At 36.5% G+C, this 19,429-nt stretch overlaps 2 protein-coding genes across 2 annotated transcripts; one reads left to right on the top strand and one right to left on the bottom strand.

The window, feature by feature from the left end:
- The first annotated feature begins 639 nt into the window (after positions 1-639).
- LOC137720870 (uncharacterized) lies at positions 640-8,851 on the top strand. The gene is made up of 14 exons (XM_068459981.1): positions 640-1,404; positions 1,625-1,711; positions 1,974-2,083; positions 2,586-2,636; positions 2,826-2,997; positions 3,812-4,129; positions 4,236-4,439; positions 5,267-5,752; positions 5,883-6,092; positions 6,321-6,506; positions 7,395-7,558; positions 7,680-7,832; positions 7,937-8,015; positions 8,104-8,851. The coding sequence occupies exons 1-14, from the start codon at positions 934-936 to the stop codon at positions 8,545-8,547; spliced, it is 3,135 nt and encodes a 1,044-aa protein (XP_068316082.1). The 5' UTR covers positions 640-933; the 3' UTR covers positions 8,548-8,851.
- Positions 8,852-10,915: 2,064 nt separating this feature from the next.
- LOC137720437 (uncharacterized) lies at positions 10,916-13,672 on the bottom strand. Its single transcript, XM_068459504.1, has 9 exons — positions 13,409-13,672; positions 13,239-13,304; positions 13,044-13,149; positions 12,755-12,797; positions 12,519-12,591; positions 12,156-12,243; positions 11,576-11,632; positions 11,415-11,493; positions 10,916-11,182 (listed from the first exon to the last, which is right to left on the bottom strand). Exons 1-9 carry the CDS (start codon positions 13,477-13,479, stop codon positions 11,169-11,171), a joined length of 597 nt encoding a protein of 198 aa, XP_068315605.1. The 5' UTR covers positions 13,480-13,672; the 3' UTR covers positions 10,916-11,168.
- Positions 13,673-19,429: the final 5,757 nt, after the last annotated feature.

Here is a 19,429-nt window from a genome sequence, read left to right as displayed (position 1 = left end):
TGCTCTCGCGCGCTACTCGCTTAACTTCGGAGTTCCCATGGAACCCGAAGCCAGTGAGCTCCCAAAAGGCCTCGTGATAGGTAGGGATGGGAATATACATATAAGGATCACTCCCCTGGGCGATGTGGGATGTCACATGTGAAGTTCTTCTCTCCAACAAAAAAAATTACTCAAAATTCTGGATTTTGATCTCATTCAGATCATTTTTATTCATTTATCATACATTGTGCAATTACAAATTATTATGAATTATTTCATTTAAAATTAAATATAAACAATACTTAACGAAAACCTGCAGCTCAATGTATAATGAACAGATCCTAACATAGAAAATCCCGAGAGGTTCCTTATCCCAAAATTCTATATAACCTTGGTGCAAAGATGCTATCTTTACATTAATTGGAATATTTTAAATCAATTTGGGAAACTATTTATGAAAGAACAAATAAATAAAATTCTTAGGACACATCATGTCGTGTACTAATCCCTTTCCTTTTTTTTTGGTTAAGTACTAATCCCTTTCTTAGATCACAAAAGAAACCCTTATTTTTCTCCCCAAATATTTCGTCGATAAATCTGAAAAAAATTAACTTTTCATGGTCCACGTCAATATCAAACACCAATTTCTCACCTTCACTGCTTCTTCAGCATATTGCAAAAATCTCTGACTTTTCTTTGACTCACTTCACAAGCTTCCTTTGATAAATCAAAACGCTTATCTGAAAACACGCACGCACAAGCCATTGATATCTGTGTCGGTGAACGACCGTGAAAACTTTCTGGGTTTTTCGATTTCCAGAAAAAGCTTTGTGGGTTCTTGAACTTGAATAAAAAGCTACGTGGGTTTTCGATTTTTGATCTGGTTTTGAAGGAAATTCGTGTAAAGTTTGAAGCTTTTCGGTGTGAATCGATGGGAAGGAGAAGCTAGCTGAAATGGGTTCGTTGGAAAGTGGGGTCCCGTTGAAGAGGGACCCACTTGGGCGGTCTTCATCGAACGGCAGAAGCCCTTTTTTGCAGAGACCCAGATCGAAGTTTTCAAGGTTTCTGCTCCTGAAGAGGCTGGATTACCTCCAATGGATTTGCACTGTGGCTGTGTTTCTGTTCTTTGTGGTGCTGTTCCAAATGTACTTGCCTGGTTCGGTGATTGAAAACGAAAAGTCAGAGGATTTGAAGAAGAATGTGGGATGGAATTCAGAGGATTTGAAGAAGAATGTGGGATGGAATTCAGAGGATTTGAGGTTTTTGAAGGAGTTGGGGTTATTGGATTTTGGGGAAGACATTAGATTTGAGCCATCAAAGCTTTTGGAGAAATTCGGGAAGGAAGCTAGAGAGGCTAGTCTCTCTCCTGCTTTCAACAGGACGCGACAGCAACGTTTTGGGTACAGAAAACCTCAGCTTGCAATCGTAAGTATTCGATTTTTTCTGACAACTTTTCATTGATTTCCAGATATTGTGTTTTGTTTTGGATTAGTATTTTGGGTTTGGCTTCTTGTACTTGTAATGTATTGCATGCTGGGATGTGTTGACTTAATGGATTTTGTATGACTTAGTGCTTGCTTACTCTGTTTCTTTACTGATTGTTTTCGTTTTGTTGGCCTTCTGCTTTCGTTCTTTTACTTGGAAGGTTTTCGCAGATCTGTCGGTCGATTCACAACAGTTACTGATGGTGACTGTTGCTGCTGCATTGCAGGAGATTGGATACACACTTTCGGTAATTTGACTTCGAATTTAGCAATAACATTGTAGAATACCGTAGATTATATGCTGTTCTATGGGTGGTCCAGTTTTACTATTATTCCTTTGGTTGTTAGTTTGTCACCAGGGACATGCACGTCTCATGGATTAGTCTTTGCGCTATAAGTATCTACACTAATTCTGTGTTTAATACAGATTTTCTGGGCAGTATAATGTTTTGTATCATTGTGGCGATACATGTGATGGTGTTTTGTGTCATGTTGTTTATACTGCTGCAGGTTTATTCACTTGAAGATGGTCCTGTGCATGACATTTGGAGAGGTTTAGGAGTTCCGGTCAGTATTATCCAAACCACTGATCAGCCAGAGCTTAATGTAGACTGGCTAAAGTATGTCTTCAGGCTAATTGTCTAACGCATTGTGGACTTTTTACAATTTCGTTTCAATGCAACATTGTTGAATATCTTCTCACTTCGACTAGCACATATGTTGTGTTTGATTGACACCATTTGAAGCATTATTGAAATTAATATGCGCGCCAATTCTTTACATAAGGCCTTTCATGTTCTTATAATATTCATCTTTTTTATAGTTTGTATGCAACATCCTTAATCCTTTTTACTTTTGGAGAATATTAATATGCTGCATTGGGACCAAATCCCATGCTCACACCATGATTCCTCTTTGTTTGAATGAATTACCAAATTCCCGTGAATATTTGAATCGTTGTTTGGATATGTAACATCACTTTGATTTCCTGGAAATTTATGTGACTTGTGACTGGATTTGGTTGATTTTGTTGACATTGTTAAATAAGTCAATGTTAATGAGCATGGTTCAGTTAATTAGATCTATTGACGGTTGAATCTGATCAAAACATGTGTCTTGCAGTTATAACGGCATACTTGTGAACTCTCTTGAAGCAAAGGGCATCTTTTCTTGGTAAGATATGTAATTCAGTTACAATAAATTTTATGATCTTCCTAATTATTAACATCACTGGAACATGTATTTTTCCATTGAAACTGCCATTTGCTTTAGTGTGTATTTCTTAAATGTAGTTGATGCTTTGGTGTTCTTCCCATCAGAAACTTCTCTATCAAACAACGTGAATGATTTTATTTGTCGCAGTTTTCTGCAGGAGCCTTTCAAGTCTTTACCTATAATATGGACTATCCATGAACAAGCACTTGCTGCTCGATCAAGAAAGTACTCTTCAAATATGCAGATTGAACTTTTAAATGATTGGAAAAGACTCTTCAGCCGATCTACTGTTGTTGTCTTCCCAAATCATTTTCTGCCGGTAAGATTTATTTGACAAGTGTGATTTTATAGCACTTGTTAAATTGCTGATTATCATTATATCACCAGATCATACACATGAAGAGGTTGTGTCTATACTCCTCCATGGTTCTTCTGGGACACCTGAGTGGTCATTACTTGCTTTTATATTGCCAATTTGTGGGCTCAACCCCATAGGCCCATAATTTAGCAGACAAGTGTTTAACTTTATAGCACCAGTTAATTTCTTACATCTCATTCTATCACGTTATCATATGCGTGAATCGTGATTTACCGTGTCCATTTGGTCTGCTTCATGGTCCATCTGTTTGTTTTAGGGAAGAAGGAAAAGGAGTAAATCACATTCCCAACCAACGTTAACATCTATAGAAGACTTTTTTGGGTCAACATCTATAAAAGACTGCTGTTAACATACTTGTAGTAAAAAGGGGTGGAGTGTATTCCTTCTGGACTTCATATACGTCTTGTCATTTGGCTTAACCTCAAGGGAGTGAACAATTTACTAAAATAAATGAAGTTACACGCCATATTACATTCTCAGTGTCGAGATCAGATGTCTTATCAGTTAGGGAATGCAGTACAAATAAACAAGCACTTATTATTGAGTGGTAACCATCATCCAATGAACCAATCATTTAAAAATCGTAGATGTGATAGTGTTAGACAATTATGACGCCTCCCCGCCCAGCTCTATCAGCGGGCCCTTTCTTTTGCAATACTTAATAAGGTCTCTCATCTGACTTATTACCCATGCCGTCGTTAGTTTTGGATTGTCCAAATTTCTAGAAGTTTGATTGGTTTCTTTACTTTCACAGATGATTTACTCGGTATTTGATGCTGGAAACTTTTTTGTTATTCCGGGTTCTCCTGCCGAAGCTTGCAAGGCAGATTCTCTAATGGATTCAGACAAAAATAATCTGCGTGCCAAGATGGGTTTTGAGTCTGAAGATGTTGTAATTACAATTGTGGGAAGCCAATTTTTGTATAGGGGCTTGTGGCTGGAACATTCCATTGTTCTACGGGCTGTATTACCGCTTTTGGAGGATTCCTCATTGGTTAACAATTCTTATTCTCATCTCAAAATCATTGTTTTGAATGGAGACTCAGCAAGTAACTATAGTTTGGTCGTTGAGGTGTGTAACTGAACTCTGCTTCAAACTGTTTGGAGATAGATAATTTTTTTTATAGGAAGCTTGAGGATGTGTTATTTATGCTTCTTTTCGGTTGATCTGGTCTTAGGCCATTGCTCACAGTTTGAAGTACCCAAGTGGCATTGTGAAGCATGTAGCTGTTGATATGGATGCAGACAACGTTCTCAGTATGTCTGATGTTGTGATATATGGATCCTTCCTTGAAGAGCAATCATTTCCAGACATTTTAGTCAAAGCGATGTGCCTTGAGAAACCAATTGTTGCCCCAGATCTCTCCATGATCAGGAAATATGTATGTTTCTTAATACTTTTTTCTTGACCCTACAAACTCTTATGTCTTGAAATGATCAAACATTATATCTTAACGAAAAATTTATAATTAAGCAGTCATAACCATGAGTTCTAAGTTGAACTGAAACTAAATCAGGAACAAATGCTTGGGATGGTGTTCAATACAGATCCTTCACTGTTAATCTTTCTATGCTCATCATGCATTACTCTGTATTTATCTTTTTTCCAATCAACTATGTCAACATCCTCTTTTTTTTTCTTTTATCTGGACACATTGCCACTTAATTCGATATGCTGTTTTTAAAGTCTCAGAAATTTGTCCCCTATCTGGCATACAAAATTAAAAAGGGGCAAGCTCAAAAACCATGATCGGCATACAAAATCCACTTCACTTATAATAATGTTAAGTGGCTAAGCTTATCTGGAAACTGTAGAATTTGCCCATGTAGGATCTATTGGCAGGGATTTGCTGAAATGTGGGGTATAAAATGTGTTGCCATGTAATGATGATTGCTTACAATGCATCTCAAACACCATGATGTGAACCTACATAATGATTCCTTTTTGTTGAATTTTGAATTGTTAAATTGTTGCATAATTTTGTTTCCGAAGAGGACTACTAATTGTAGTGCCATTAACAATTAGGTTGATAATAGAGTGAATGGCTTACAATGTGTTGCCAAGTAATGATGATTGCTTACAATGCATCTCAAACACCATGATGTGAACCTACATAATGATTCCTTTTTGTTGAATTTTGGATTGTTAAATTGTTGCATAATTTTGTTTCCGAAGAGGACTACTAATTGTAATGGCATTAACAATCAGGTTGATAATAGAGTGAATGGCTACCTTTTCCCGAAGGAAAATATCGGGGCTCTTTCGCAAATCCTTCTGCAAGTTATTTCAAAAGGAAAGTTATCACCTCTAGCTCATAGTTTTGCCTCGATAGGGAGAGGTACTGCAAAAAGCCTAATGGTGTCTGAAACTGTCGAAGGATATGCTTCACTTCTCGAAAATGTTCTCACGCTTCCGTCAGAAGTTGCACCGCCCAGGGATGTCGTAAAAATCCCTCCCAAATTGAAAGAAAGATGGCAATGGCACTTATTTGAAGCAGTATCAAATTCAACATACTTAGATAGAAATTTGAGAAGTAATGCATTTTTGGATGATTTCGAGGAGCAGTACAATCGTACTCAAGAAGAGAGGTTGAATGCCACCTCTGCAACCAATTATTCATTTATATATAGTATATGGGAGGAAGAAAAATACATTCAGATGGTTAGTATCAAGAGAAGAAGAGAGGAAGAAATGGTAAGGGCTGTTGTGTGCAGTAATTTTTTTTTGTCCCTTATTGTATTGAACCGATTCGTGGGCCTCCTTTATTTGCTTTTGGAGCTTTGCCCATTTATATATAGTACCCACAGTTTGAAATTTTGTGCAGTTAAAGGATAGAAGTGATCAATCGCATGGAACATGGGAGGAAGTGTATCGAAATGCCAAAAGAACTGATCGCTCCAAGAATGATTTGCATGAAAGGGATGAAGGGGAACTTGAAAGGACAGGCCAACCATTGTGTATATATGAACCTTACATTGGTGAGGGAACCTGGCCATTCTTACACCTAAGATCTCTTTATCGTGGAATCAGGCTGGTAAGCTCTCCAATTTGTCATTTCTTGTATTCATTTTAGAGACTTAGTTGAACATTATTTGGATGCGTATGTCCATTATGATTGTTCTGTCCAAAACAAATTGATATTAAAAGTGCATGCTACACAACCTGTGTTGCCACTTTGTTGTCAGATCCCTTGCTGTCAATTTAGTAGGGATTGTTTGTTTTAGATTTTCATCTGACTGTTGCATAAACTAAATTCTTGTAGTCCAAGGGTCGAAGACCTAGGGCTGATGATGTTGAAGCACCGTCTCGTCTTCCACTTCTTAACAACCCTTATTATCGAGATGTACTTGGTGAACATGGAGCATTCTTTGCCATTGCAAACCGAATTGACCGTATACATAAGAACGCATGGATAGGGTTTCAGTCATGGAGAATAACAGCGAGGAAGGTATTGGATCTCTCTCTCTCTCTCTCTCTCTCTCTCTCTCTCTCTCTCTCTCTGTACACATCTTCCTGATGTTTATGTATTGATTGCCTTACATTTGTACACATGATTTCAGCAAGCTTCCTAGCATCTGGAAATACCCATCTCTATATCTTTATCTTGTCCTCTTGATCTTGTCGGAAGTTTCATAGTGAACCATAGCAGTTTATACTCGTGGCATGTTGGAAGGCCGTATTTGCTTTGTCAAAAGGCCTTGGAACCAGTAAAAGATCTAGGTTTCGTATTCCTTTTTAGTTTTGCTTTTTTCAGAGCAGAAGAGGTATCATATGATAACAGTATCTTAGCCATCTAGCAAGTTTCAAAATATGTTTTCCAATCTCATTCTGTGTTTAAGCAATAAAAGTGTTGCAACATGATTGAGTAAACGCATTGACTTAATTGAATGAACTGTCTAGCGGGGGCATTAAAAGATGATTGCACATGTACACTGTTAATAACAATAGGCATCATGTGTATGCAAACCAGTTGCAAATGTATGATGGGCTAGGAAGCCTAGGGTATTTCATCTCGTCATGTCAATGACTAATGTTGCTACTTGCACTTACAAATGTTAAACAAGTCACGTCGCTTTAAGATAAAATCCACAAAGAAGGAAAGTAACAACAAATGAATTGTATGATAACGTTCTCTTCTGATAAATAAATTAAGCAGTGTGTGCACTGAATAGTTGTGGCTAGGATAACCACTTTTGGGGTATTCTTGGATCTCAGTCTCCAAATGAAAAGGAGAATGGAAAGTGACTAAACAAAAAAATGAATTCTTTTCATCTTTCTGCCTTTTCTTTTATATATGATCCTTTATATCTAACATGGGGAATGGGGACTGGAACAGGCTTCGTTATCTGGAATAGCTGAAAATGAATTGTTAGAATCTATTCAAACACGAAGGCATGGAGACGCACTCTACTTTTGGGCACGCATGGATGATGATCCACGAAATCCTCTGAAACAAGATTTTTGGTCATTCTGTGATGGTATAAATGCTGGAAATTGCAAGTAAGACTGGTGATCCTTTATTTGATTCTTGTCATTAATACTTCCGCAGAACCTTCCCTTTCTTTCTCAAATGTGAGTTAGAGACTCTTTTGACTTAATTTTTCCACATGGTAAATTGAAGGTTTGCTTTTTCGGAGGCTCTTAAAAGGATGTATGGCGTAAAGTACAATTTGGAATTTATACCGCCCATGCCTGTGGATGGGGACACGTGGTCTGTCATGCATAGCTGGGCTTTGCCAACGAAGTCCTTCCTAGAGTTTGTAATGTTTTCTAGGTAAGAAATATTGCACTTGTTGGCATCTATTCAGAAATGATGTACCATACAATCTACTGTGAAAGCTATTCTTTAAATGTTAACGTGAACTTCTGGGTGTGCAGAATGTTTGTAGATGCGATGGATGCACAAATGTATGATGAACACCATTCAACTGGCCGCTGTTATTTGAGTTTGTCAAAAGTAATTTGCTTGTACTTGAATAATTTTCTTCTACTGATAAAATTTTGTTTTGCTGTATTGTACTTATGTGTGCATCTGCAAATTGTAGGACAAACATTGCTATTCACGGCTTCTTGAGTTACTCATAAATGTTTGGGCGTACCACAGTGCGAGGCGGATGGTATATGTGCACCCTGAGACTGGTGTGATGCAGGAACAACATGGGTTTAAGAGCAGGAAAGGTCATATGTGGATCAAATGGTTCTCATACTCCACCCTAAAGAGCATGGACGAGGACTTGGCTGAGGAATCAGATCTTGAGCACCCCAGAAGGCGGTGGTTGTGGCCATCAACAGGCGAGGTCTTCTGGCAAGGTATCTATGAAAAAGAGAGACATTTACGGCATAAGGAGAAAGAGAATAGGAGGAAGAAAAGTAAGGAAAAAATAAACAGAATAAGGAGGCGAACTCACCAAAAAGCAATCGGGAGGTATGTAAAACCCCCACCAGAAGCCACAGATAGTACGAACATAACAATTGTTACGAGGATTTGATAGTAGAATTTGATTTTTACGGATTAGGAACTCTGGAAGTAGAAGCTCAATTTGATTATTCTTTTTTTCGTTGCCTCTAGTTTTAATTTTTGTGAGGAAGGGTGTACTTAGTTGTAATCTGTATGAGCTTTTGTATGTAAAAATGAAAATGCACCCTTTCTTCTGGTCATTAGTTTCGACGAGTGGTGTTAAATTTGTAAAAGTATTACTTTGCATTTCTTTCTCTAAATCCCATTTGTTCATTCTCGCTACATTTTTAACAAGAACGGTAAATACGACAAGGGTGAAGTCGAATTTTTGATTATTTCTGATGCAATTTTCGGAGCTTGTGAATGTGACCTCAAATTTTCGACACGAAAGATGTATGTATATGATCTTGTTTTTTTTTTGTTTGGGCGAAATAATAAATTTTGTTAGATTAAATGATAGATTAGTCATTTACGGAATTTGAACTCATGTTATGTAAGGGCTTAACATTTTTCTACCATTGTGGTAAAGACCTACTTGCGACATGAAAGATACTTCAAGCACATCTTTTGTATGCATGTCTCAAGTTCTCACTCATGTCTCAGACTTCATTTTTATGCATGCCATTATTTCTTGTAATCAAATCAACGGAGTATGAAATGACAAAACTAAAACGGACAAAAGTCGCGCAATACAACCAACTCATGTCACTAAAATTGAGCGTACTTGTATAAAGCTCACAAAACCTAAAACCGGCACCCTTACTGTGCATTGCATCCCACAAGCTTCTCACACCTCTCTCTATTTCTAGCCACTGTATTGAATTAAATCAAATGAAAATAACATAATGAATTAAACAGAGATGTGTGAGAAACTAAAACTGGTGTGTGTTTACCGTTTCCCTATATACGGTCGAATAGTTGCCACAATTTTGTAGTTCAATAATTACACCAAAACCAGAGCTGCAATGTAGTTCAAACTCTGAATAAATGTTGGTTCGGAAGACAAAGTTTTAATAGTTTGTTAGGATAATGTGTTTGGTTAAATAATAAAACAAATTAAAATGTGCTATACTATTATTTGCATACTTGTTATTGACCCGTTTTTACCCTTTTTGTTTTGATTGAATATGAATTAGGCTGTCTCAGTTCGTTTATCATTTTATCTCAATCACGCTACAAAGAGATGTATATTGACAAGTAAATTACAAGCTGGGACAACAAGTGACGAACAAATCAAAGTTTTGACAATACAAGTAGGGATGTATTAACTTGACTTAGTAATTTATTATCTTGAAATTATTAGATTACAACACACAATAATTCACTAACTTGCAACTTATGATGGTTTCCTAAGTTATCAGGGTTCCACTAGTCTTGACAAAATTTGGATAGTTACACTTTAACTGCGTCATCCGTAAGTCTCACATATGCATGAGACCTCCTATATTTTGGTCCCATCCAGTGTGAGAGATTCACCAGTAGCGCAACACTATGAAGTTTCTCACCTACTTGTCCAGTTCGTCTGCCATTTTGTCACAAACAAACTACAACGAATTGTATACACTTCGCCAATAGATGATAAACACACGTAAAAAATCGTGTTGACCCAAAAAATATGCGTGTCATCAGATGAGTGGTCAAAACCAATTATATTCGGCAAAATCTGATGGAATTTATGGTTCAATTTGCTTGATTCAAAACGAAGGAAGGAGCCGCATTGTATTCACTGTTTAGCAGCAGCAGATCCAACTTTCCATAAGTAGGTAGCAATGGACATTTGCATTTTGAATTGTGCTTTTTTTTTTTTGTTTGCAAGGACATTTGCATTTTGATTTAGTATTTGAAAAGAATTAATTTGTTCTTAACTTTGTATAACCATTTTAGAAGACGTATTTGAACGCAAGCATGGAAAAAACAAGAAAACTTGATTTGCTATTCCAAATTGTACACTGACATAAGTTGACACCACCCGTATGGTTTTAGTAATAAATTTAAGCGAAACAGCACCAAATCGAACCATTGATATTTTCTTATTTTGTTTCTAGTTTGAGGGCTGAACTGCATCGTGCCCACCCCTACTTTCCACTCAGATCTCGGCTCCTCAAATAGTTTTTTAACTCTCGTTGCTGAAAAGCACTAATCCTCCAAAATTTGAGCTCTACAAGTCTTTTCATATCTACTGCATTACCGGTTACACCAACCATTCTCCGGCATTTGAAGTACGCAACTTCATAAAGGCCGTTCTTGTCAAACCATATTTACAGAAAGGTGTCTTAAAATTATGTAATAAACCCTGTTTTTGTTGTGGGATGCATCATGGTTATGCTATTTGTTTCCTGTCTGGTGAGTTTTGAGTTGATTAAACCCTATAGAACTGAACATGTGGCTGCACACTTGCATTAGACAAATCGAAAAACGGATATAATTACTACAGTTCAGAGTTTCACAAGTAAAATCATAACACTAAACACTGCTCCAAGTGCACTTCGATTTCTTCTCTTATAACTGTAATAAAGAAACGTTAGAAACGTTTACAAGTTCCTATGAAGAAATTCACCTAACCCAAAAGTGCACAATTCAGCCTTGATGAACTGCATTCTTCAGAATCGGAGTAGAACTAGTCTTTGCTTTGTAGAGGTCACACGCCAATCATCAAAATCTTGGAGCTGCAACAAAACAAAATGTTTTATGTTACCTCAAGTAAACTAGTTACATTTCGAAAAACCGGCCATAAGATTCACATTAGATTTGTTCTAAAAACACTTCAGTGTCGACATTAATAAATAATAGCACAAGCCCATAAACTTTCCAAACAACTCAATCTGGTTAAAAACCTTGCAATAAAACAGCATTTGGCAATTAACAATACTTATGTGAGTTTTGGGTATCTAAGCCTACCTCCACCTATGGTTGCTTCTGGCAACCGCTCAATTGAATACTTGTGTTGAGTGATGTACATGATTGGTACACCAGGGACCTACATTTAAACAAGCAAAGTTATGGAGTTGTTACATTAAAGTCGTAGTGTCGCTTAAAATGGTTCTAAATTGTTATTCCACCTTTCGGATCCTTCGCTTTAAATCTCGATCGCATGTAGCAACAATGTAGCATTTGTGCTGTACCCAACAACAAGGTCAGTCAATGTCAGTCATAAGAATGCATCAGAAAATTTTGATAAGCTGCAACTGGAATCAACAAAAGACCACAATCTGGCCAGTAAATTTATCCAGAATGTTAACAAGAAGAGAGAAAAGACAGAACAGACAATCAAATGATGCACATTCAGCCTATGCAAAGTGTAACTTTGAAATCCAAAAATATAGTCTTTATCGAACTGCTTCAGAAGAGAAAATATGCATTTTTTGTTTCGAAAGCCATCTAACTTTCAAAATACCGTTTTACAATCCAAGAAAGAAGAAATTGCTGAAAGTTGAGCTACGGCAACTTTCGTAGGGATAAATCAAGAAAAGTTCAAGCAATATATTTTAGATAGCAACTATTTATTATACTGACTATAATACAACATGATAGCCTTAAAAACTCTACTTCATCATCCCAACTCCCCCAATTCCTGACTAGGAGGGGTAAAGACTCCAAAGAGCAAAACAGGAAAGTGCAGTTCCTGAGTGTAAATTGTACCTGGGTAACTCTTTCAACAATACAGTCATCAGCATAGGTTCCTTTATGAGTGCAGAGTAGTCTCTCAAAACGAGGATCCTTGGCAATCCTGTCAGAACAGAATAATTTTTTGTTAGTAACGCAATCTTTTGGAAGACTGAAGAGCACAAATTATTAAAGCTACATAATATATCAGTTATCTTAGAACCTGACAAACGGGAAAAAAAATCAAAATCGAATAATTACAAAATGTAAAAAGAAATAGTATAAAATGAGTAACAGGACAATGAACATAGATATTAGTACAGCTCATGCATATGCACATCCAACAACTTCAAACCTTCTAACAATGAAATAAAGGAGGTACCAAAGTTCAGAACATACCTCAGAGCCACACGATATTTCTGACCTAACTTCTCAAGCTCTGCCATTACACAATCCGTGATACAAGGAGTGCCTGCCAATTCAAAAGAGAAACAGATAGTAAGCTACCAATAGAGCAGCATTTGCAATCAAGACGTGGTACAGATTTCTCGTTATGAAAATCAGCATTCGAAACCAATTTCTCTGGGGAGACTGAAAATTTATACAAGTCAATAAACGAGTGATTTAAGACTCACACTTTGCGTACAGGCAATCCATCATTCCTTTCTCCAAATCCAACTGCACAAAGTGAAGGAGAAAAACAGTCAACTATGACCACTACAGATAATTTCTAAGTTCTAACCTATACCTTTAGCTCATCAAAAGGGCAAAATGTGATTAAACTTACTGAAAAAGTCCACCATGTATCAATATTTTCAACCATAAACACGCAGATGTATAGAAAAACTTCCGTTGCAAATCAAAACATAATTTTAGTAAAACGATGAGATGTATAATGTCAACAATTAGCATTTAAACACTAACCTTATTCTGGATAGAGAAATTGATGAAGTTGGTATCAACCAAAACCCGGTAAGGCGGTCCCAAAGCAGTGTTGTGTTTAAAGAACAGCGCAGAAGAAACATTCGGCCTAAATCACAAGACCAAACTAATTATGCTAAACCACTAAACCCCTAATTAAAGAATTAAAATAAACATTAAACTCAATGAAAAACTTACACGTTTCTGGGTAGCTTTTCTTTCGTGAGGTCCTTCTTGTTCGGATTCAAAATCGCCTCTTTGTAGCTGAATTCAAAACACATAGCAAAAATCGAACAAAATCCCAACTTTTTATGCAGAAAATTGAAGAAATAAAGACAAATAAGAAATAAACTATGAAAAGTTTTTACCTTTTAATTGCTTTGGAGGTGACCACCTTCTTCATGACTGCAAATTTCGGGCCTTTTTTAGCTCTCCCCATCTTCCGAATCACAGAGACAACCAAAGTTTACAGATTTGGGATTTGCGCAAAAACCCTAAACCCTATTTTTATAGTGTTCTCTGAATAAACCCTACTAAAAGTGATGAATAGAGGCAGCTCAATCTGCGCAGTCGGTTAGTCAGGGAGGGAGAAATAAGGAGATGACGATGAGACGAAACGAAACACTCGCTTGTACCCAAGCCTACCGTGGGTTTAGACCTAAGAAGCTAATGTGGGCTTGGGCTTCAATGGTGAGTTATGTTTTAAGAGTTTTGATCGTTTGGTCTTAAAAGACGGGTTACGCCTCTCTCTGTATAAGACCATCTTCAAACATATTGTCATTCAAAATTATATCCTTATAAGAAATTATTTTTAAATGAACAATATTAGATCACTCATATACCACCTTCAACTAAAGTGGACCATCAATAATTTATTAATTTTAAGTTTATACTTCAAATTTATTGGTTAATTTAATTAAACTGCCGTTTGATGTTTTTAAATCTAGTTGTTGAACTTGAATCAATTATTGCACCAAAGAAGTTGAGCCCAAAAAAAGAGGCTAAGAATAATGTGGGCTTGGGCTTCAATTGTGAGTTATGTTTTGAGAGTTTTGATCGTTTGGTCTTAAAGACAAGTCACGCCTTTCTGTGTATAAGACCATCTTCACACATAGTGTCGTTCAAAATTATAGTCTTTTAAGAAATTATTTTTAAATGAACAATGTTAGGTCCCTCATATACCATCTCCAACTAAAGTGGACCATTAATAATTTATTAGTTATAAGTTTATACTTCAAATTTAATGGTTAATTTAATTAAACTACCATTTGATATTTTTAAATCTAACTGTTGAATTTGAATCAATTATTGCACCAAAGAAGCTGAGTCCAAAAACAGAGGCTAAGAAGAGGGCTATAATTGGTTAGCCAGTTGGCCCTTTGGCTGAATAATAATCAGGATGGCTCCATAGTATATATGCCAGCCATCCATTGGAGATGGATTTGTGGGCAAATCAGACCATTTTTAAGTTTTTTAGACCTTTAGCCTTCTCTATTAGACATTTCTAAGGTCATCTCTTATCAAAGGGCTGAAGATCATCTCCAATTGAAATCTAAGCTAAAATTAAGTGGAGCTCACCAGGCCGAAAGGGCGTTGGGCTGGCTAAGCTTGGCTTGATACCCAACCCGTTCGGCAACAATTACATATCCAGCATTGCATTGCATGGCGTCTGCTAAACCTCCAATGGACTAGATCCTGGTTATGAAAATAATCACATATATTGTTCTGTTATGACATTTATTTTAATTATCTGGTTTTGAAAAAGAAAAATCTATATAACTTATTCATAAATATATCATTTTATTCATAAGTTTATCGCAGGTACATACAACTCATGTATTTAGTTGCAGCACAAATATTTTAACAACACTAGTGCGAGAACTAAGACTTTTAATTAGGAATTTCCTTCTGTGATTGCGAGAGTTTAGAGAAGTCTTTGGAAATGGACTCCATGTTTTGTTCCACAGGAGGACACCTACAAAAGCCATTAATGCATTGACAGAAGCCAATTACGCAGTCTCCAGCATCTTGCATCGAGGGTCCGGTTGGAGCTTTGCTCCCACGCCAAGTTGTACACCTACAACAAACGTTTCCTTGATTGTTAACAAGAAAAATCAAATGATAATATGCCATATATGTGTGTATATATATGTGTGTGTGTGTGTTGATTGAGAGACAAGTATTTTACCAGAAGATGCAACAAGCAAGAGCACGATGAGGAAAGCTAACTTCACTGAACCCTTCTCCATATTTCTTCAATTTGTTGATAGCTAGAGCAAAGGAAGTACAATAGTTGTAGACTTGTTGTGCGCTATATAAAACTTATTTCTGGATATTAGTTTTCTCCAAATCTACTCTTATATATAGCCGAAGCTTAGAAATGTTTTTTTAATTGCATGTATCTCCTTAAGGTTGAATTCAATGGGCCATTCATGCATGGAATTTTTACTTTTTGTAAACAAAATCAATCATCAAACACTAATGGTAAAAACTTCAGTAATTCAGATTACAAACTATATTAATTATAGGGCTTTTAGATTTTAGGACATAAATAAGATTACTTTTAGATTATAACCTGCATGGTTTTCTCTATCCAATTTAAGTTCCTATTTTAAAATCTTAACACCATGTCATCTTTAATTGCCTCTACCACGTATACTATTTACAAACTTGCCATCCACATTTTCCTATTCAATTCATAATTAAGACTAAAAATTGGAAATTGACGTTCACACTTAAATCACCCATTAATACACTTAAAATCAAAATTCTACAATTTTAAAATTTTTGGAAAGTACTAATAGGTACAAGAAAATAAATGAAATTTTTTATATTGATTAATTGTGAATATAAACGTGAAAGAAATGACAAAAATACATTACAAAAGAAAAGCAAAACATCATCACTAACACAATTTCCATCTCCATAAGAAAAAAGAACACCCATAAAAATTATAAGTACATTAACAAAGTGCTATACATGGGTACGGAAGTATAAGTGCATAAGCATAGGTTCGGAAGTATAAGTGCATAGGCATAGGTTCGGAAGTATAAGTGCATAGGCATAGGTACGGAAGTATAAGGGCATAAACATAGGTACATAAATATAAATGCATAGGCATATGTATGGAAGTATAAGGGCATAAACATAGGCTCACAATTTCGGTAAGCAAACTTTACTCCATGTATCTTTATATAAGTACACAAATCATAGATTTAAAAATACGTACTTGTCAATCTCTATAGACAAAAAATTATCATACACGAATAAACTAGGGGTGGGCATGGGCCGGGCTAGGCCCAATTTTGGAGGGACCGGACCGGACCCAGGTACAAAGGAGACGGGCCGGGGATAGCAGATTCTAATATAGAAACCGGACCTAACCTGGCCTGGTTGAAACAAACAGGGTCCACGGGTCCTTGGTTTTTTTTTTTTTTGTTATATATATATTAAAAAAAAAAAAAAAAAAAACTAACATTTGCACATATTCAAATTCATTCCCAGCAGATTCAAATAAATGAATATGGAAAATTAGTCTCTGTTGAAACTTGTCCACAATAAAAAATAAAAAAAGTGTCTTGGTTTGCAAATTATTTAACAAACCAGTGAAGCTCTTCCCACTAATATTAGGGGGCGTTTGTTTGCCCTCACTAAGTTGAATTGGACTGGACTGGACTAGCTATTAGTCCAATACTGTGTTTGTTCCATGCTGGGACTAACATTAATGAGACTAAAGGGGACTAGCATGGACAAAACCCTTCACTAAGAGGTCTTAGCGAGACCCCCCAATAACCATGGGACTAGCTAAGACTATCCTCTCTTTCTCGTCCTCGTTATGCTCAACGACCACTCCCGACAGACTCTTCGTCATCTCCGGTCACCTAGATGATGACGGTCACCTAGATCAATCATTAACTTTCCGACTCTCTTTCAAATCCATTTCACAACCAAATTTATATAAAATATACCAAATTGAAGCTGGGAGTGACAAGATTACGATTTTACCTGAATCAAGGCCAAAATGTGGTCGAATGTGGCCAGAAAATGGCCTGGAAGTCTCGGCCTGTTTGGGCTTCTTCAAATCCATGACAAATTCGAGCATTCAAGGCTAAGATCTCGGTCTAGGGATGGTGATGAATTTTTTGGCGGTGCTAACTTCATCCAATTTAACGAGGGTTGGCCGGAAAACACATCGGGGAAAACACATCGGGAAACCTGCAACTTTTCGGGAAAATTGGAGTTGTGAGGTTCCATTCGAACAACGCATAGCTAGAGAGGGAGGGAGGACAGAGAAATAGAGACTGGAATCAATAAGGAGTTTGACCAGGAATGAGAAAGAGACATGAATTGAGAGGTCTAAGAGAAAAAAAAAGAGGGAGAGGGTGGGACGATGAGAGAAGAGGAAAAGAGTGGGACGGAAATGGTAGGAAAAGATGAAGAAAAAGATAAGATCATAATAAAATATTAATAATTTATATATTAAATAATATAATATTAGAATTTGTTATTATCCAGCTTCTTAGTCCAATACTGCACCAAACGCTTCACTAAGTTAGTCCAGTCTAGTCTAGTCTAAGCCAGTCCAGCTTAGTCCTTGAAGCTAATCCAGTCCGAAATAGTCCGGCGCAACAAACGCCCCCTTAAGGTCTACATCAAAAGAAGACTATACTCCAATCAGCAGAAAAAGAAAAGAAAAAAAAAGACGAAAACATCTGTAACTCACAACCAGATGCTACAGAACACCAATCGAAACTAAATGACTTCTCCAATTTTACTGTAGATATACCACAAAAAATTGCATCACCCCTGCTCTATATAATTTTAATATTTTACTCTAAAACTAATCTCATAAGAAATGGCAATGCTAATAACACTTAGGAGGTTGTCTTACATGCCTGGTATCACTCTGAAGGAAGTCCACCAATGAGTCTTCCACTGAGAGAATAAGATGCTTGCAAGTAAGATTGTCTTTGACAAGAGAAGCCAATTCCTCAACCTGCATTTCAATAGCATTCCAGTATGAAATATCGAGATTCAAACACGAACTCCCGCACTCAAAGCATATCATATGTATACAAATGAAAAAGATTGGTCTAATCTGATGCTTTGACATTATTTTTTAAAGTTCTCTCAGAGGTGTCAATGTGCAGATTTAGCAGAAGAAATGATTTATGCAACAACTCTCTTAAAATTACGTAACCTTATATGGGGTTTGATATAAAGCTTACTGTGTTCGGGGTTTGAACCCTCCCTAGTCCCTACTCCTTAGCCCCTGCTTCCTAGTTTAGAGTAGTAATTTGGCTTTGTAATCAAAAGGCTTAAAGCATTAACATTTTAAATAAGATGCTTGAAACAAAAAGGGAAAGAAAAAAGTTGGCGTCTTTTCCCAAATCCCAATTTCTCACATCCCTAGCACAATTCAACAAACCAGTGAAGCTCAGTTGGCCTCAAATTTACCAGCTATAGTTGCATTTCATAGTCTAGTATGGACCAGAAAACACATGATCCATCAAATGGCAGGAATTCAATATATCCAAACCAACACAAATCGCCTTAGGTTGTCTAGACCGGTTGCCCCGAGGATTTTGTTGGAGCAGTTATGTTTTTATTTAATAATATATATGTTTTTTTTTATTACCAATATTATATAAATAACGTTTGTTTTATTATCATTATTCTATGCATAACAGCCAATAGATTTTGGCTTTTCAATGAGATAAGGAGTTACAACTTTTTTGAAACATGCCATTGACTTTTCAATTAGATAAGGAGTTATCTCCTTTTAAGTTCGAAAAGATGGGATTCCTTCTTTGAATAGAGAAGAAGATCAAATCTATTTGCATAATTGATTTGGACATTTTGATTTTGTCCGTTTTGTTTTTTTTCTGCATTTGATACCCTACGGTTTTGCTTTGATTTCCTACAGTTTTGCACCCCAAATAACTCCTTTGTCTTTCTTACGGTTTTTCCATTCCAACATCTCTTTCTTTACACAATATAGTCCCAAGTATCGCAGAGAAAGATATAAGAAAAAAATACAAGTTTTACATATATTGAGTTAATAGCAACATATTGAAAGGGTGTGAGTTCAAAGGTTCTTCCGGTGTGCAAGGAAGAATCTTATCAGAAGAAGAAGGATCTGGGTTGTTTTATCCTGGGGACGACGTAGTGTTTGTGAAACTGCTTGCACACTTTGGGCAGAGCCGCGAAACGTCTTAAAGAGAGTGACTTAGTCCGCGACTCATCCTAAGAATCATTCACCACTCAAGACTTCTACATTTTTCGAGTAACTTCGTTCCTTTCTATTTTAGTTTACAACAATTTTAAGACGAAAACAATCTGCCATGGAATCTGAAAACAACACCACACTAGACCTTAACAAGCCTTCC

The sequence above is a fragment of the Pyrus communis genome, chromosome 16 (genome assembly GCF_963583255.1).
Source record: "Pyrus communis chromosome 16, drPyrComm1.1, whole genome shotgun sequence".
Classification (NCBI taxonomy): domain Eukaryota; kingdom Viridiplantae; phylum Streptophyta; class Magnoliopsida; order Rosales; family Rosaceae; genus Pyrus; species Pyrus communis.
The sequence above is the reverse complement of the archived record's forward strand: the minus strand, read 5'-3'. Positions and strand labels throughout refer to the sequence as shown.